This window comes from Strigops habroptila, chromosome 4 (genome assembly GCF_004027225.2).
Source record: "Strigops habroptila isolate Jane chromosome 4, bStrHab1.2.pri, whole genome shotgun sequence".
Lineage (NCBI taxonomy): Eukaryota > Metazoa > Chordata > Aves > Psittaciformes > Psittacidae > Strigops > Strigops habroptila.
The window spans coordinates 78,997,816-79,014,287 of NC_046358.1; the positions used below are offsets into that span (position 1 = coordinate 78,997,816).

At 35.6% G+C, this 16,472-nt stretch overlaps 1 protein-coding gene across 8 annotated transcripts in view; it reads left to right on the forward strand.

The window, feature by feature from the left end:
- Window positions 1-16,472, forward strand: part of TRRAP (transformation/transcription domain associated protein) — a 100,615-nt gene that overhangs the window by 25,056 nt on the left and 59,087 nt on the right. For 6 of the 8 annotated variants that reach the window (XM_030482728.1, XM_030482727.1, XM_030482733.1 and 3 more), the window contains 13 exons: window positions 2,299-2,477; window positions 3,555-3,754; window positions 4,537-4,754; window positions 4,892-5,089; window positions 5,761-6,021; window positions 6,987-7,148; window positions 8,398-8,494; window positions 8,938-9,059; window positions 10,527-10,697; window positions 11,440-11,508; window positions 15,367-15,486; window positions 15,809-15,928; window positions 16,287-16,451. In XM_030482728.1, the coding sequence (XP_030338588.1) occupies window positions 2,299-2,477; window positions 3,555-3,754; window positions 4,537-4,754; window positions 4,892-5,089; window positions 5,761-6,021; window positions 6,987-7,148; window positions 8,398-8,494; window positions 8,938-9,059; window positions 10,527-10,697; window positions 11,440-11,508; window positions 15,367-15,486; window positions 15,809-15,928; window positions 16,287-16,451 (2,082 nt within the window). The remainder of the gene's footprint in view (window positions 1-2,298; window positions 2,478-3,554; window positions 3,755-4,536; window positions 4,755-4,891; window positions 5,090-5,760; window positions 6,022-6,986; window positions 7,149-8,397; window positions 8,495-8,937; window positions 9,060-10,526; window positions 10,698-11,439; window positions 11,509-15,366; window positions 15,487-15,808; window positions 15,929-16,286; window positions 16,452-16,472) is intronic. The other 2 variants (XM_030482732.1, XM_030482734.1) reach the window with 1 other exon arrangement.

A 16,472-nucleotide genomic window follows, 5' to 3' on the forward strand; every position in this document is an offset into this window, starting at 1 on the left:
CTTTTTGGAAGTTTGCTTGTAAAACTTTGCTAAAATATGTGGTATGTCTGCCAGTTCCAGATGTGAGTGAATAACTATAGAATTTACATAATTAAAAGTAGGTTTTAGGGTCTCTTGCATACATGATTTTTATTTTTATTTAATATCCTTTCAGTGAAACAAAGATATTTCTAATTTATGTTGTAATAAAGACACAGAATCTAAACCCACTTATATTTTTTTTTGAGTTGCCAGACTTGGTAGGTAAAGGACAAAACATTGTTTCAGAAATCACTGCAAAGAGCTATTTTGCTTTTTTCACTATGTCGTGTAGTATCAGTTGAGAGCAGGTAAGCTTATACGAACTTCTTGCTTCATTTTGACATGCAAAACTAGCAGAAGCTCGCTAACCTGTTCTTTCTTTATTGTCCCTTTAAACTGTTCTATATGTCACCTCCAAAATCCATAAATTTAAACATGTTTTTCTGCTTTTACAGAGTGATAGGATAGGAGCTAAACTGGCCCAAATAAATGCTTCTGTACACTTGTTTTTTTTATCCTTCCCTTTCCTAACTTTTGGTGTACTGTTTAGATTAGGAGCAGGAATGTACTCTAAAACCTCCCTATTTTCTTTTTGAAGTGAACTGAAAACTTACTTTAGAAATTCTTCAGTGATGATCATTCTAATGAATAAAGAACAATGGTTTGGTTTTGTTTGTTGTTTCTAGCTTGGGTATAGTACTTCTCAGAGCTGCAAAACCACTTTGTACTTGTATAGGCTTTCATCTGACAATCTCAGTGTGTCACAAATGCTTAGTTCTCACTAATTACAGCAATCTAATCTGTGTGTTGGGATCTGAGAGTGAAGCTGTATTTTGAGTTAATTTGGCCTGTAGAGTTACTTACCTTTTCAATTACGCTTTCATAAGTAGATATGATCTGAATGTAGTAAACAGTTTTCTGTAGAGGCAGCTGGATCTCTTTGGCTCCATACATACAACCATCAGGCTTCAGAATAGCATGGAAAAATGATTCTTAAAATAGTTTTATCTGAAGATAGTTTTATGGATTTCTTCTCTGTACTGAAACTGATGACTTGAATACGTGTAAATACTGTAATTGCTGGCATTTTCCTATCCAGCTAGGTTTAATTCAGACAAAGTTTTCATGCATCTAAGGTGTGGGTTAATGATAGAGAATGATCTTCAGCTTCTTGGTGTTGACCAAGAAACAATGTATCTGCTGAATACTTTGCAACTATAACCAGGAAATGTCATATTAGAAGGGAAAAAGAAGTGGAATAAGTTGAAAGTGAGAAATTGATGTTTCCTTTTAGTGCTTTAGTAGTTTTCTGTGGTCTGTGTAAAACTTATTGTTCTTTTCATTGAGATGCTTATAAGGTTATTCAAACACTGATGACAACTAGTTAAGTCAGTAAGTGGAAAGATGGTTTTCCTTTCAAAGAAGCCAGAGCCTTTTCCTGAATTACCCTGTTTAAGCATGAATGGTTAGATTTTATTCACAATTGATCAAGTATCAAAATTTCTTATTTCGTGCACGCCAATTTTTACATGTTGTTTTGCTTAATGCCTGTATATAATTTGTTTTTACTTTCTTCCTTTATTTTTTTATTTTGAAAGTATAGAAAGTAGGTAACTGTGTTTATATATATGCAAAATAGACATTTTTCAAAAGTATGTACTCCCCCTTTTCATTGCATTCATATCTGAGGAGTTTATTTGAATTATTCTTAAATATATTAGATCTTTTTGCAAAGGAAGAGTACTATTTCCGTTAAGTAAATGGTGTTTAGAAGTTACCTACAGGGGTATTTAATCATGATGTATGATTAAACGTATGATGAAAAATATGATGCATGGAAAACATGACAAAGTAATTTGTAAGAACATTTTATGGTACCATTTATATATGCATATAAATGCGTTGGATACCAACAGTGTATAGGGATTAGGAACAGCAATTATTGCTGGAGGGAAGGTGAGGAAGATTTTCTTGAGGGGGAGAGAGAGAACAAAGGTGTACCTCACTCATGACTTCAAATGCTTTCCGACCGTGCAAATAAACGTGTCTGCCATGAAATTTTGCATTTATAAAAGCACAGCAAGTATCAGGATAATTTCCAGTCTGCTCTCTCAGGCATTCTTTGCATTTCTTAACTTAGACAGTCAAAATTGTACATTCTTTTAAAGTTACTTATAATATATGTTAAAGATACCATTCCCTTGATAAATCATCACCTCATTGTAAATGTTAAGAACTAGAAGTATCTGGTTACTATCTATCTCTTTTTCATTATAGGCAATTGAGACTGCTCTGGACTGTCTGAAGAGTGCTAACACAGAACCGTATTATCGTAGGCAAGCATGGGAAGTAATCAAGTGTTTTTTGGTAGCTATGATGAGCCTGGATGATAACAAACATGCGTTATACCAGCTTCTTGCACATCCCAAGTATGACAATTCTTTAAACATAAATGTGTATGTAAAATTTACAGTGTTTTTAGAACAACCTAATTTAGAGACAGTGGTTAGTCTAGGTAGCATCTTCCTCATGGGATTTTTACCTGATTCCTTTTAAATCAATGCAGGACTCTCCAGTAAGAGGAATTTAGTCAGCATATTATTTAACGCCAATGACGTGTTAATGTTTCATACTTTAATTTTCTCCCGTAATCACAGTCCAATGTATAATCTGTTACATACGATCAGACATTTCTTTTGAATTACTTTTAGTTTAGTATATTTAAATAGTTGGAATTTTCTGGTCCTTAATTGCATTTTAAAGATTAACTTAGATTGTGATGCTTTGTATGTACACTTAATTTTTTACTAAAGTGAAAGAGATACAAAATTCAGTTTCATTTAGTGACCAAACTATAGCATAGTGACAGATGTAGCATCTATTTATGTTACTGGGGGCTTTTTATTGATTTTTTTTTTTTTTTTTTTTTTTACTCACATATTTTACAATTTTAGTCATTGATACCTAATGAGTTTATTGCTTTTAGACAACTTTGTCATCTTTGCCCAAAAAGTGTGTGCTGACTTTGACTCTTGCAATGTAGTAAATATAGCTAAAGATTATAGTAGCTTTTATAATTTGAACTTGTTAGACTTGACATAAATATAGCTTTGCAATGAATAGGTTTTGTTGGGCAGTGATTTGATAAATAATGTTTCAATCTTTCAAGATTAAAATCAAATGTCATTTTAAAAAGGGAAAAATGTCAAAATATTGAAAATGACATTCTGTAATTGAGTTGCAGTGTGATGCCTGTATACCTATTATTTGCAATATATGTGGCTTCTTCTAAACCACTGGCTTTAAATGTTCCTGATGAAATTGAGCTATCCATCATGTTTGAGACCAGTGGTTGACAAAATTAATATGGACGGAGTGAACTGGTCTAGCTCTGTCAAAATGAGGCGAAAATGGGAGGTAGAAAAGGAGTTAGGTATTGAAAGCAAACTTTAAATCAAGTACTTGGCAGTGCTCACAATTGAGCTGCCAGAACTGCAGTTTAGGATCCTAATGAACTTCATTTTGTCTTTCAGCTTTACTGAGAAGTCCATACCCAGTGTGATTATTTCGCATCGATACAAAGCTCAGGATACTCCAGCTCGTAAAACATTTGAACAGGCACTGACAGGGGCATTCATGTCAGCAGTCATCAAAGATCTGAGGCCCAGTGCTCTGCCTTTTGTAGCCAGCTTAATCCGCCATTACACAATGGTGGCAGTCGCTCAGCAGTGTGGTAAGTAAAGTGGACTAGAGATCATGTGGAGTGCCATGAGAGGGGTGGAGAAGTTTATACTTTTTATAATAGTAATTTGTTTTAAGAAAGTCATGATATTGCAGTGGCTTCTGGGTGGAAATTTTACTTTTTGTTTGAATGCTGAGTTATATTTTAATTCTTTTGAGCAGTGAAAAATTATGAAACAGGTTTTAAAAAACAATCAGTGACCTAATAATACTTGAAAAATGCTCCACCTAATGAAATAATTACAGCTTGGAACAGGTTATATTGCCAGAGCATTTGTGTTACTTGATATACACAATTATTTTTGCAGATGGTCTTTAATTGTGTTGTTTCCACTCTGGTTTTGAAGGACCATCAGAGAAACGAAGTAGAAGTTAGAGCACTGCAATGTCTTACATCTATGAAGAAAACTTCCTGTTTGGAATTGTACTGTGTATGACAAGTAATTTGGGAAAAGACATAGTATAAGCATATCACTGTTCATTGTCACATTAATGTAACTTGAATTTTTATGATTCTTCATTTTAATTAAATCTTCTTTCAGTGCACAGTCTAGTGCATAGAAGAAAATACTCAAGTAGATATAATCTTTTTTTCTTCTAAGAGTGAAGAATGCCTTACAATCCATTTATATGCAAATAAACAGTGCTTAGTGGTTTTGCCATCAACTAGTCCGAGGAGTAGTAAAATCTAATTGAAAGACTATTCATATTGAAATATCCATTGTTTTTTCTTTTTTTTCCTCTCTTTCTTTTCTTCCGCAACACAAATTACAGGTCCTTTTTTGCTGCAGTGCTATCAGGTTGGAAGCCAGCCTAGCACAGCCATGTTTCATAGTGAAGAAAATGGGTCAAAAGGCATGGATCCCTTGGTACTGATTGATGCCATAGCAATCTGCATGGCGTATGAGGAGAAGGAACTCTGCAAAATAGGAGAAGTGGCTCTAGCAGTGATATTTGATGTTGCAAGCATTATCTTGGGATCAAAGGAAAGGGTAATATATATATATATATATATATATTTTAAATGAATTTAAGTGATGTAGTTTCAGCCAGTGCGAATTTGCTTCTAAAATTTTGGAGGCTTTTTCAGAGAGCTGAAAAGCAAACTGATACATGTCTTTCTTTCCAGGCTTGTCAGCTTCCCTTGTTTTCATACATTGTGGAACGTTTATGTGCTTGCTGTTATGAACAAGCTTGGTATGCTAAACTAGGAGGTGTTGTGTCAATTAAATTTCTTATGGAACGACTGCCACTAATTTGGGTCCTCCAAAACCAGCAGACTTTCCTGAAGGCACTTCTGTTTGTTATGATGGATCTAACTGGAGAGGTATCTAATGAATGAATTATATCAAATAGTACGGGCAAAGCAAACTTCTGTTCTTAAATTCACCCAGATTGACTCTTGGTAATCTTGATTTTACTTAACTTCAGAATGTATTGTATCTGCGATAGTTATGTGTGAATTTTAGTCATTTTAACTTAAACCAAGACCTGAAGTTAGGAATGAGCTCTTTTTTCCACATAACTTTGAAAAAGTTGTTGAAATTACACTGGCTTCTTTCGGAGGAGACACGTACAGATCGCATTTGGATCAGTGAAAGAACACTAGATTCACTGTCACTTGCAGGAAAAACACGGGTGTTTTTTTCTTCTGTGTTTAGTTTGGAAGGAGTTCATGTTATCAAAAAGCTGTATATAGTTATAGATACCTAGAGAATTGCAGGCTTGACCTTTTCTCAGTTGTGAATCATACGATGGCAGCATTGCGAAGGGTTCCAGCGCTTAAGTTAGTTTATAAAATTGTGTTGTATTGCAGCTCTCAGTTTTGGAGTGATTGCTGGGAAGACTAGTTTAATGTGTGTTCTGTTCAAGCTTTACATGGTTTTAGCCATTTGCAGAGGATTCATCAAAATCAAATGCTTAGTTCATTGATGGGTAGTGTGTAGGTTTGTGATCTTTGTTCTGTACATATTTAATAAAAATAATCTGATACCTTAGGTTTCCAATGGAGCAGTTGCTATGGCAAAGACCACATTAGAACAGCTTTTGATTAGATGTGCAACTCCTTTAAAAGATGAAGAAAAAACAGAAGAAATCCTAGCAGCACAGGAAAAGTCTTTCCATCATGTCACTCATGACCTCGTTCGAGAAGTAACCTCTCCAAACTCCACTGTGAGAAAACAAGCCATGCATTCGTTGCAGGTACTTGCACAGGTCACTGGAAAAAGTGTCACAGTGATTATGGAGCCACATAAAGAGGTAAGAAGAAATACTTACTAAAAGTGAGTTTAAAGTTGTTTACCAGTTTGGATTTGCAAAATGCTTTTCTGAGTACATTTTCCCACATTAGTGACAGCATATGCTTGTCATGTGCTAGGTTTCATTGTTCTAAAATACGCTGTGGCTGCAGTACTGTAGAGATTCATTCAAGCTGTGCCTGATTACTTAGCCAGTATTTATAGTGCCTTCAGGTTGATTTACTTCCTGAAATTATGGGCTGCTCATCCTACCACCAATCAGATATAGGCTAGGCCAGGTAGATACTGCATCTTGAAGCTCAGTTTTGTGTTATTCTCTAAATGTGAGGCATATTCTTATGCCTTTCCATATCTAGGAGGAGACTATAAAAATCAAAGCTGTTTGAAATGACTTTTTGCTAGATACTCCTTAAAGCTAATAGCATTCATGCTCTGGAAAGACAAATAAATGTACATACACCCTAAGGGCCACCACAACATATGAAATTATGGCTGTTGTTACTGTAGTTTGGGAACACACAGAGAAGCCCCCTCATTGATATCTTATTTTGCTAACGGTATTTAAGGAGGAGAGAGAGAAGTTGGTGTGATGGAAAAAGCTTACATGAATGTTTGTTTTTCTGATGTTTTCTAGGAGCTTAAAATATTCAAGACTTGACCTTTTGAAATGCTCAGGTCTATGAATTTCTTTGTAATTTATAATATTGTGAATTTATTAAATATCATAGATCTGTTCAATGAGAATATGTAATAATTACAGTTACTGAGTTGTTTTGATAACTATCTATAAATTAAATTAGTTCAGAAAAGTACTTTTTTTCTTGCATAGTGATTTCTGAAGAGGTATGACTACAGCCACAGTAGCAAATGGATAGAAACATGCACCAATGGTGTCCTCTTAGTGATTAGGTTTGTAGGGTCATTTGAATAGGCTGCTAATTCAGTAATCTAAATTACACTGTGTAGGTTCTCCAAGACATGGTTCCTCCTAAAAAGCATTTGCTTAGGCATCAACCTGCAAATGCCCAGATTGGCCTGATGGAGGGAAATACATTTTGCACAACCTTGCAACCCCGATTGTTTACAATGGATCTAAACGTTGTGGAACACAAGGTTTTCTACACAGAGGTACTTTCCTTTTATCTTCTGATATTTGAATGTAGATGCTTAAGTAGTGATGATGTTAGAACTTTCATTGTTAAAAATACACATTTTTCTCTGTGCATTTTAAACTTTCACCAAAATGTAAGAATTTACCTTTGGAAAAATGAACTGAGATTTGCCTTTACCTACAACGTAATGAGATTTGCTTTACCTACAACATAATAGCTCTGAGCTAAGCAGAATATTCTCATGTATGTGAAATACATTAAATGAACTTTGGTGTTGAACTCCTAGTCTAGTAGCCCTAACTTTCATATTTAGGTCTTATTTTATGCACAGTATAGCTATTAAATAAATAGTTGTAACACCAGAACATAGATATTGTTCATTAAGGTTTATGAGTCTCTAACAGTTTGAGTAAAATTAGATATAAAACTAGTGTGTAGATTTAACTTAGAGAAACTGTCTAGTCCCTTGGTTTCCTAGCTGTCTTGTCCAAATATAAGTTCAGGACGTTTTTAATACCAACAGTAATTGCAATTAGCAAGGCCAGGTATGCAGAGGATCCTCTGGTTTTGACTTAAGACAAAACCAAAGTGCTGTATATCAAAAATATGCACCTTGTAAAGGTGAGAGTGATATAATGGTATTGTTAATATCTGAATCTTGATAGTGTTCTTGGATATAGGTGCAACCTGGACGTTGTGAACTTGCGTAACTTTGTTTCAGCCTGTTCAGTGTTTTCTAACAAAACCCATATAAGTATATTGAAAATACTTGCCTGCAAAGAGGAGAGCTCTCTAGGAAAGAATTGTCCCTCTGGGCATTAGAATTACTGAAGACATTTTCAGCACATTTTTTCCCCGTTAATCTCCTTCTGTTTTCTTACCCCATTCCTCGATATTTTCAGTACTCTTACTGCCATTCAGGAGGCAAGCTTTTCTGTAGACCTACTCTTTTATCATATGAGCAGCCTGTTTGCAAATAGTCTGGGAAGGTGTTGGCCAGCAAAATGCAAAGTGGCTAATTATTGCTTGACTTCTCTCTGGTGGCAGTGCTAATGGGCTCTCTAGCCTCTGGCTAACCACCAGTTTTAATAGGAACTTACACCCTGATTTTGAGTAGAATTTTTGCTTGTTGGTGAGATTTGAAGGGTGATCAGTGTGTTTCCTTAAACTTGGCTCTTTGAGGAAACAAGACTCAAGAAGTAATAATACCATTTCAAATGTGATTCTCAATGCTATGCTGAAATGATTTATTTTCTGTTCTCTAGTTACTGAATTTGTGTGAGGCTGAAGATGCTGCTTTAATGAAACTACCTTGTTACAAAAGTCTTCCATCACTTGTACCTCTTCGTATTGCAGCCCTAAGTAAGTAAAACTTCCTAGGCAAAGTTTGGTGTAGGTAAGTGTCCTTGTGAGCAGCGGGCAGTCCTCTTCCCAAGATCAGCAGAAAACTTGAGACTGATGACTGCTCTCTAGAGGTCACAGTTTAATGGAGAGAAAAATGGGAAAGTATCGCTGCTTTCTTAATGACTAGGATTTAGTTTCTGAAATGAACCCAAAATATTTCTAGACTAATTATGTTATATAGCATTAGGAAAACTTTAGAATGCTGTTAATAGAATTCCCAATCTTTTATATTTTATGATGCCTGTAGCTTTTGGCAGAGCATGCTAGGCTTTATCTGTGTAATTTAAGATGAAATAGAAGAAAGTTGAAGAGAAGAAATGTAGAATTAGGTTTTGTTTTGGTTTTTTTTTCTCCCTTGCTTGATACTGAGTTAACAAAGAGAACAAACTTGATATTTGCAGATGCTCTAGCTGCCTGCAATTATTTGCCTCAGTCAAGAGAGAAAATCATTGCTGCGCTTTTCAAGGCACTTAATTCAACAAATAATGAACTGCAGGAGGCAGGAGAAGCATGCATGAGAAAGGTTAGTGTATTAAAACAGTGTTGCTTTTGAGGCCATTGTTCTCTCTGCTTTACTTACTTGTTACAAAGCTTCTTGTGAAAGTTCTCTACAGGAAATAACGGCTGCTCTGTTAACTTTTTGTTAGTGACACCAATATAATTAAGTTTCTGTCAGATATGGGTTTTTGGGGGGTGTTTGAACTTAGCCATAGAAGTTTTTTTTCTGGTTGAAATTAAGCATCGAAGGCTCTTGGGCAAGGACCAAATCTTTCAGTCTTCCAGTCTTTCTGTCTGTCTGGTCTGTCAGGCTTTCTGTTTGTCTGGTCTTCGTAAGTGTATCTTCTAAATAAACAGTGTCAGTCCTTCCCAGCAGTTTTGCAAATGTGCATGCCTGGCTTTATTGTAAAAGCTTTTCTCATGTTTCTCCTTTGTTCCTAAAAAGTAGTAAAAGACCCCATAGTTGGTTTTGGAAAAGTAAGCAATACAGCAGAGTTAGACTCTGCGTCACAGTATGGCAGTTTCTTTAAGGAACAGGACTGCGGCTGTTCTTTAAGGTCAGAATCAGTATCCTTATGTGGTGCTACACTACCCCGTACTGGGGATGCTAGATTATAGTGTAAAAAAGCTGGAAGGACAGGGAAAAGGCTATTCTCTCATCATGATTTGTTGCACAGTAGGTATGCCTAATTCTGATTCTTCAAGATTTTAATACCATTCTTCTAAATACAGAAAATGATAATAAAAATACTCATAGCCTCTTTGTACTGTGTAGATCTGGTGGTTTGTAACGGGGAATATAACTAGAGTAACACTGCTGGTTTGCGTTTGTTGAGGCCATTGACTGACTAGAGGTCAGACATTGTATTTTAATGTCACTCTGGTCATGAGAGGGAATGTACTTATTATTTATGGCTTGCTGACAGTACAGTTGGGTTGAGAGGTAGGAAGAAGCAAATAAGGGTTATTCTGACCTTTGCAGTTGGTATAAGATTTTTCTGATCGTTTTTTCTCTGTCATAAATCCATGCCCACAGGATGTTTGGTTATGAAATATTCTCTTCATCTGCTTGCAGCCAGGTTCTCTTGGACTTTTATGTTACTCAGAATGCGTTCAGACTGTAAGACAGAAATTTGCTCTTGCCTTTGGCCAGATGCACAGCAGTTCTTAATAAGGCAGTGTCTAAGTAGTTTGTCCATAGCTGTGTATTTAATTTATAGTTGTGGCAGTTTTTCAGTCTGTCTGTAATTAAGATCTCCTCTTTGATTATATTATGGAATATCCTACTGGGTGTCAGAAATGTCTAAGTGCTTCCCAAATTCATCTTGTCACCATGTATATTTCCAGGAAAAAACATTGTTTAAGGTATTGCATTCTGAAAGTACAAAATAAAAGAAGAAAAATCAAGTCAGCAGAATTCATTTTAAGAAAGGTGCTTGCACAAAAGTCACTCCCCTCTCCATCTGTATCTTAAACCTGTACTCTCTTGCAGTTCTTGGAAGGAGCTACCATAGAAGTTGATCAAATTCATACACACATGAGACCATTGCTTATGATGTTGGGAGACTACCGAAGTCTGACACTGAATGTTGTGAATCGTCTGACATCTGTCACTAGGCTTTTCCCAAACTCTTTTAATGATAAATTCTGTGATCAGATGATGGTAAGCCTGTTAAAGTTTTCTTCAGCTCTTCCAGAAGAATTTTTCTTTTAACTAGTATCTTTTCATATTGTTGAAAAGTCAAAGAACAAATCAGTAGTAACTCAATGGACATATTGGTAGTACAAGATTTTTGTTTCACAATAAAATGAAAACATTAAAGAGCTAGACCATTTTAAAGAGCTGCTAAACCAGAAAGTTGAGAGATGTTCTTTTCTCATGAAGACGTACCTAGTTATGCTGAGGTCCTCTTGGACAAATTTATCATTAAGCAAGGTGCCAGCAGCATAATATGCTAAAGAAACTGTTGAAAACATGTTATACTTCCTAATGGAGTAAGTCTGTTTTAGTGTTTTTTCAATTTATAAAATGGTGGAAGGTATTGCCCTTCTTATTTGCAGTTTTTAAACTGTGTATGTGAATTCTTTATCCTTTTGCCATGGATGTTCAAATATTTAAATGCATACATATCAAGGAAATCATTAAACAAATGTAAGCCTATCAGATTTTTATGCCTTTTAATGTATGTTGTTTTCTAATCCCTGCTTTCTTTAGTATAGAAAGGACTTCTAACAACAGCAAGCTCTTCATTCTAAGGCAATGAAAATAACTAATCAGTTTTTCCTTTGTTTCCTTCAAACAATCACTTTTGCCTCTACTGTTGTTTTCTTGTAGCATATGCTGTCATTTGCTAAAATGGAATGGTATAGTTAGAAGAATAGCACTAATTATCCTCTCTTTGTAGCAACACCTGCGTAAATGGATGGAAGTTGTAGTTATTACACACAAAGGTGGACAACGGAGTGATGGAAATGTAAGTTAGTGAATGCTTGTATGTGGGAAGGCAAGAGAAAAACAGTATTAATGTTTTGGAATGACAGAACTCAGTTGTAAATGTTGCCCTAACTGATGTTGTGTTACAAGCTAATGAACTTATGCGTATGTTGAATATTTGTTACAACTCTTAGTAAGAGGAGCTTCTTATCTGCTGACAGTGGTTCCTTTAAAGCCTATTCTATACAGGTTGGTGTGGAACAGCTCATTGTTTTTTATTTATTTGCTCAGGATTTTCTGCTTGGAAATCTGTTCTTCATTGGAATGGCTGATGAGCTCAGCAGCATATTCCCTCTTTTTTCACTAATTTGTTTGATGTTCGTGACATAGTCTTTTGAAAATTCTACAGAATAATATAATCCCACTTAATGATAATTTTTAATGATATCATATAATTTATGAAAACCAATTTCAGTATTTACCAGTTGAGATCACATTAAAATCTTTCTCCCATCCAGATTAATGGCCTCAGTGTTGAACTATGGGAAGCTGATCAGTGTTCTTATAAATGGAAAATGGCACAGTGTGATGACAACACTGTGTGCTCTTAGCAGTTCAGCACTGAAGGGAATTCCTGCTTCAGTGTAGTTTCATGTAGATTACCAGAAGCCCTGTAATTCTATTAAGATTTTATTAATAACTTATGTTAATTGTTGAGATTTATTATTGCAACTAGGAAAAAATGGGGGAATCTTACTAATTTCTTTGTTTTTTTAAATGAGAATGAAATTAGATTGGGTTTTTGTTTCCCTCAAAACATGGAAATGGCTTAATGGCTTTTCTTCACTCTTTTCTGTCATTGTAAAGAGAACTTTTAAATATGAATTTAGTCATTGCTTTGTATTTGACCTAGATGTTCTCTAATGGAATAGAATTTGTTTCTTACGTTTAAGCTTAAAAACTCTGCATTTTTTCAGTTAAACACATTGTATTCAGGTCAGAGTAGTTCTAAGGCCTCCATAGTCGTCTTTTGGGATTCTCTTTTCCTCAAATGTGACAATTACAGATATCTTGCATATCTTTTTATATCAATAGTCTTTTGAACCACAATGTGGCACCTCTAGAACAGTTTTTAGTTGTCCCTAAATCCCATTTAATTGTGAATTCTTCTGCTTTTAATGTCTTCCATTGATGTTTTCTATGTAGTTGTGTGTTTAGTCTCCTAAACATGTAATTTTTTATTTTAGTGTTGGTTTAAAACCTATGTATGTTGAGAGGGAGGTGCACATCAGACATGTGAGAAGGAATCTACTGTCACTTCTTGGGGGAAGAGAAGTCTATGGAAACATTTTCAAATAGAATTGTGTGATTGCAAAGCTGATGGAAATATTACTATTTTCCTCACAGTTGTTGCTCTAAAATTTCCTTAAAAATAAAAACTCTAGGAAACTGATGGAAGGCACAGACAGTGTGGTCTTTATACAATTGTTATGGCATCCTGTGTTCATTTGTCCATATGCTCTAAATCGTCTAAATGTGGAAAAACTAGGATGGTGAAACAGGTGGTCAGAGTTACTGTAGCTGGCCTTTCCCTTACTCTTGTTTTCTTGACCATAGTGAGATTTCAAAATCTGAGATACTTATAAGCAATGTTGGGGAGTGTTACTGGGGTAGGTGGCATCATTCAGAGTTGGGTGAGTGTTTAGATCTGGGAGATGGTAAACATGCAGTGGAGAATGGAATTGGTCAGGAAAGTCTTACGTTTGCCAGCTGAAACAGTACAGAGCACTGTTACAATAACGTTTTTTGACCTAAAGGGTTTTCATCTTTTTCCAGCAGCACTTAATGAAGGTGCCATTTGATGGTAATGCTGGTGGTGTCATGAAGCTCTCCAGCAGAGTGCAGAGAGTGGCTAGTCAGCAAAGCTTCTGAAAGAAACAGGCCAGGAGTCTATGGAATATACAGTTTTCATATGTAAACGAAAATTCTAGACAAACTGAAAACTTCAGACATCTCAGTTAAATATGCTGCATAATAATTAACAGCTATTGTGAAGATCCACATTGATGCCAGAATAACTAAGCTCTTCATTCACTTAAAGTGACAGTCCTGCTGTGTTCCTGAACTATGTCTTTGCTGTTTAGATAAATGAACAAATTAAAACATAACGTATTAAGTGATTAAGGTCTAATTCATTGGCCCAATGAGTGAAATCTTTGATTTAAATCCCTTCTTCCTTTCTTCCTTGCCTCCCCAAGGAAAAGAATGGAGTTTTTTTAAGTCATGTCCAGTAATTGGAAAAAACCATGTTTTGAATAGGTGGTTGTGTCTGACTGCCCCCTCATGAGCAGTGGCACCACGTGGAAATTCTGCATTACAGCCTATTAGAAGGATTTTATAGCTTGGTAGTTGAAGTATTGAAAGTGGTTTCATAATCGATGCTGGACAAATTTTTCTTGGAAGACGTTAAAATATTGTTTCCCGTGACTCAGTAATCTTGTATTTATTTTTTATTCATTATAAATATTTGAGAAGCTATGCCTAAGCAACATACAAGTAAAAAAAAGGATGCTTTTCATCCTAATTCTTAGGAGAGCAGCTCAGAGCATTGGAGATATTCATTGTCTTCATTCTTTCACTTTGAGATGAGAAAATAACCTTACGAAAGTCAGTTTCTGGCTGCAGCCTGAAGAATAGCATATCCTGATTTGTTCATTTATTTGATATTCTTGTGGTCTTTTCCTTTTCATGCTGTGACTTCTGGTTTGGTTCAGCCTGCTGCAGAAAGGTTAGAGTTGAGAAACTCAGTGGAGGCACCAGGAAGTTCTTTGTTGTTCTGTTGGGTTTTTTTGTTTGTTTGTTCTTATTTTTTTAACTTTCTTTTAAACTGTGGTTTATCAGTTTTACTGTTGTGTTTTGGGCAGAATGCATTGTGCCTTTGGGTGCAGTGCTGTAAATTGTCTTCTGTTTGTATGTGGCAGAGTTGTTTTGGTAACATTGCTGTTCAGGATGCTAAGCATGTTTGTACTAGGAAGAGCAGGATTTTTAATTTCTGTGAAGGCACAAGTGCTTTCAAAAGATTTGATGTGTTCTCAGTCCTGCACTTCAGTCCATGAGAGTAGCCTTGAGGGGGTCTGCGTAGGCAGATCGTGTTGAAGAAGTGGACCTAATACTTTGTGTTTACATTCAGTTGAGGAAAAGCAATACATTTGATAATAACCTTTTGTATACTGTATACTAGAAATTGATTTTAGAGAGATGGTGAGGGTGAATGGTTTGTTTTCTTCCTTTCCCTTTTCTTCCTGAAGAAATCCATGCTCTAGTTTACTGAAATATGGGTTTAAATTACACAGTGAAAGAAAAACACAAAATTACTTGGGGCTTAAGAAGAACTTAGTATCTAGTGGTAGAACAGAGCTGACTTTTCTTTGAAGTAACCAGCTGTTTGCAAGATATACTGAACAGTGCTGTGGGAAAGCTGCCTGTCTTTTTCTGCATGTCTAGTCTGGGGTGATGGGGTGTATACGAGAAACTGTTTAGAAGGGAAGGTCTGGCTTTTTGGTGCATTAGCCACTTTGGTGTAGTGCAGTGAGCACTCTGTAACTCCCCCATCACCATTATCATTACACAATGTTTAGCTCTTACCTGTAAAACACCACTGTTACTGACAAAGAAAATAAAATTAAAGCATTAGATTGCAAGGGTGGAAGGGCAGACTTCCACAAGAGCAATTTTCTCCATGTATCATGGTAAGTAGATGCTGTATGTATCTTAACCCTTTGCACTTGGTTGCTGGCTATGCTAATATAGAGAGGAAGAAAAAAGGTAGGATGTGTGATACTGTTTTTATATATTTAGCTGGTAATATTAACTTAACTGTGTTTCTTTTTACCTGTAGGAAATGAAGATTTGTTCAGCAATTATAAATTTATTCCATCTGATCCCAGCTGCCCCTCAGACTTTAGTTAAACCTCTGCTGGAAGTTGTTATGAAAACAGAACGAGCAATGTTAATTGAGGTAAGAGTGGAAGTTAGTGTTGCAGATATTTTTGCTTTATAGTATTTTAAACATTAGCATGTAATAAATATTTTAAACAGAGCATGGGAACATTTGATGTAATAAATAAATATGCTCTTCAAGCCTTTTAGGAGGTGTTAACATTTGTCTTAGACTCTTAAAAGTGAAGTTTTAAAATTGTCAATAAATTGTCATCATAGAAGTTCTGAACATTTTGTATCTGCATAAATGCCAAGTCAAATGTGTTTTTCTGAGTGCTAGTAAATTAGTAGAAAATACTCTGTACTCCGCATTTTTAATTTAAGCTTTATGAATCTTTCAGGCTGGCAGTCCATTCAGGGAACCACTCATTAAATTTTTGACACGTCATCCATCCCAGACTGTGGAGCTGTTCATGATGGAAGCCACTTTAAATGATCCACAGTGGAGCAGAATGTTTATGGTAAGCTGTGTGGGGAATGGAGCAGGAAAAAGCCCTCATCTTCACAAATCTGATGAATTAAAAGTTTTTCATCTTTTCCATCTTTTTTTCCTTAGATGACCTTGTAGTTCTTAATCATGGTCTTGCTCTGACTGTAGGTGCCTGATTTCAGTTTTGCATCTGTTTGTCCTGACATGCCGATTTTATACCTTTCCAGATCATACAGGATTATTACTGAAGTTGTAGAGGCTATTTTTATATATGTGAAATATAAGCTCTGGAATTTTACTGAGCAATATAAAAGCTACAGGATGATATAGCCTTTTGGTATTTTTGCTTTTAAAGGTTGTTATTAAAATTATTTCTTCCCCTTCTTCAGAGTTTCTTAAAACATAAAGATGCCAAACCTCTACGAGATGTACTGGCAGCAAATCCTAACCGTTTTATCACTCTGCTGTTACCTGTTGGTACCCAAGCAGCTGTTAGACCTGGTTCTCCAAGCACTACCACAATGCGTCTTGATCTACAGTTTCAGGCTATCAAGGTATTCATTTATTCTTGTATG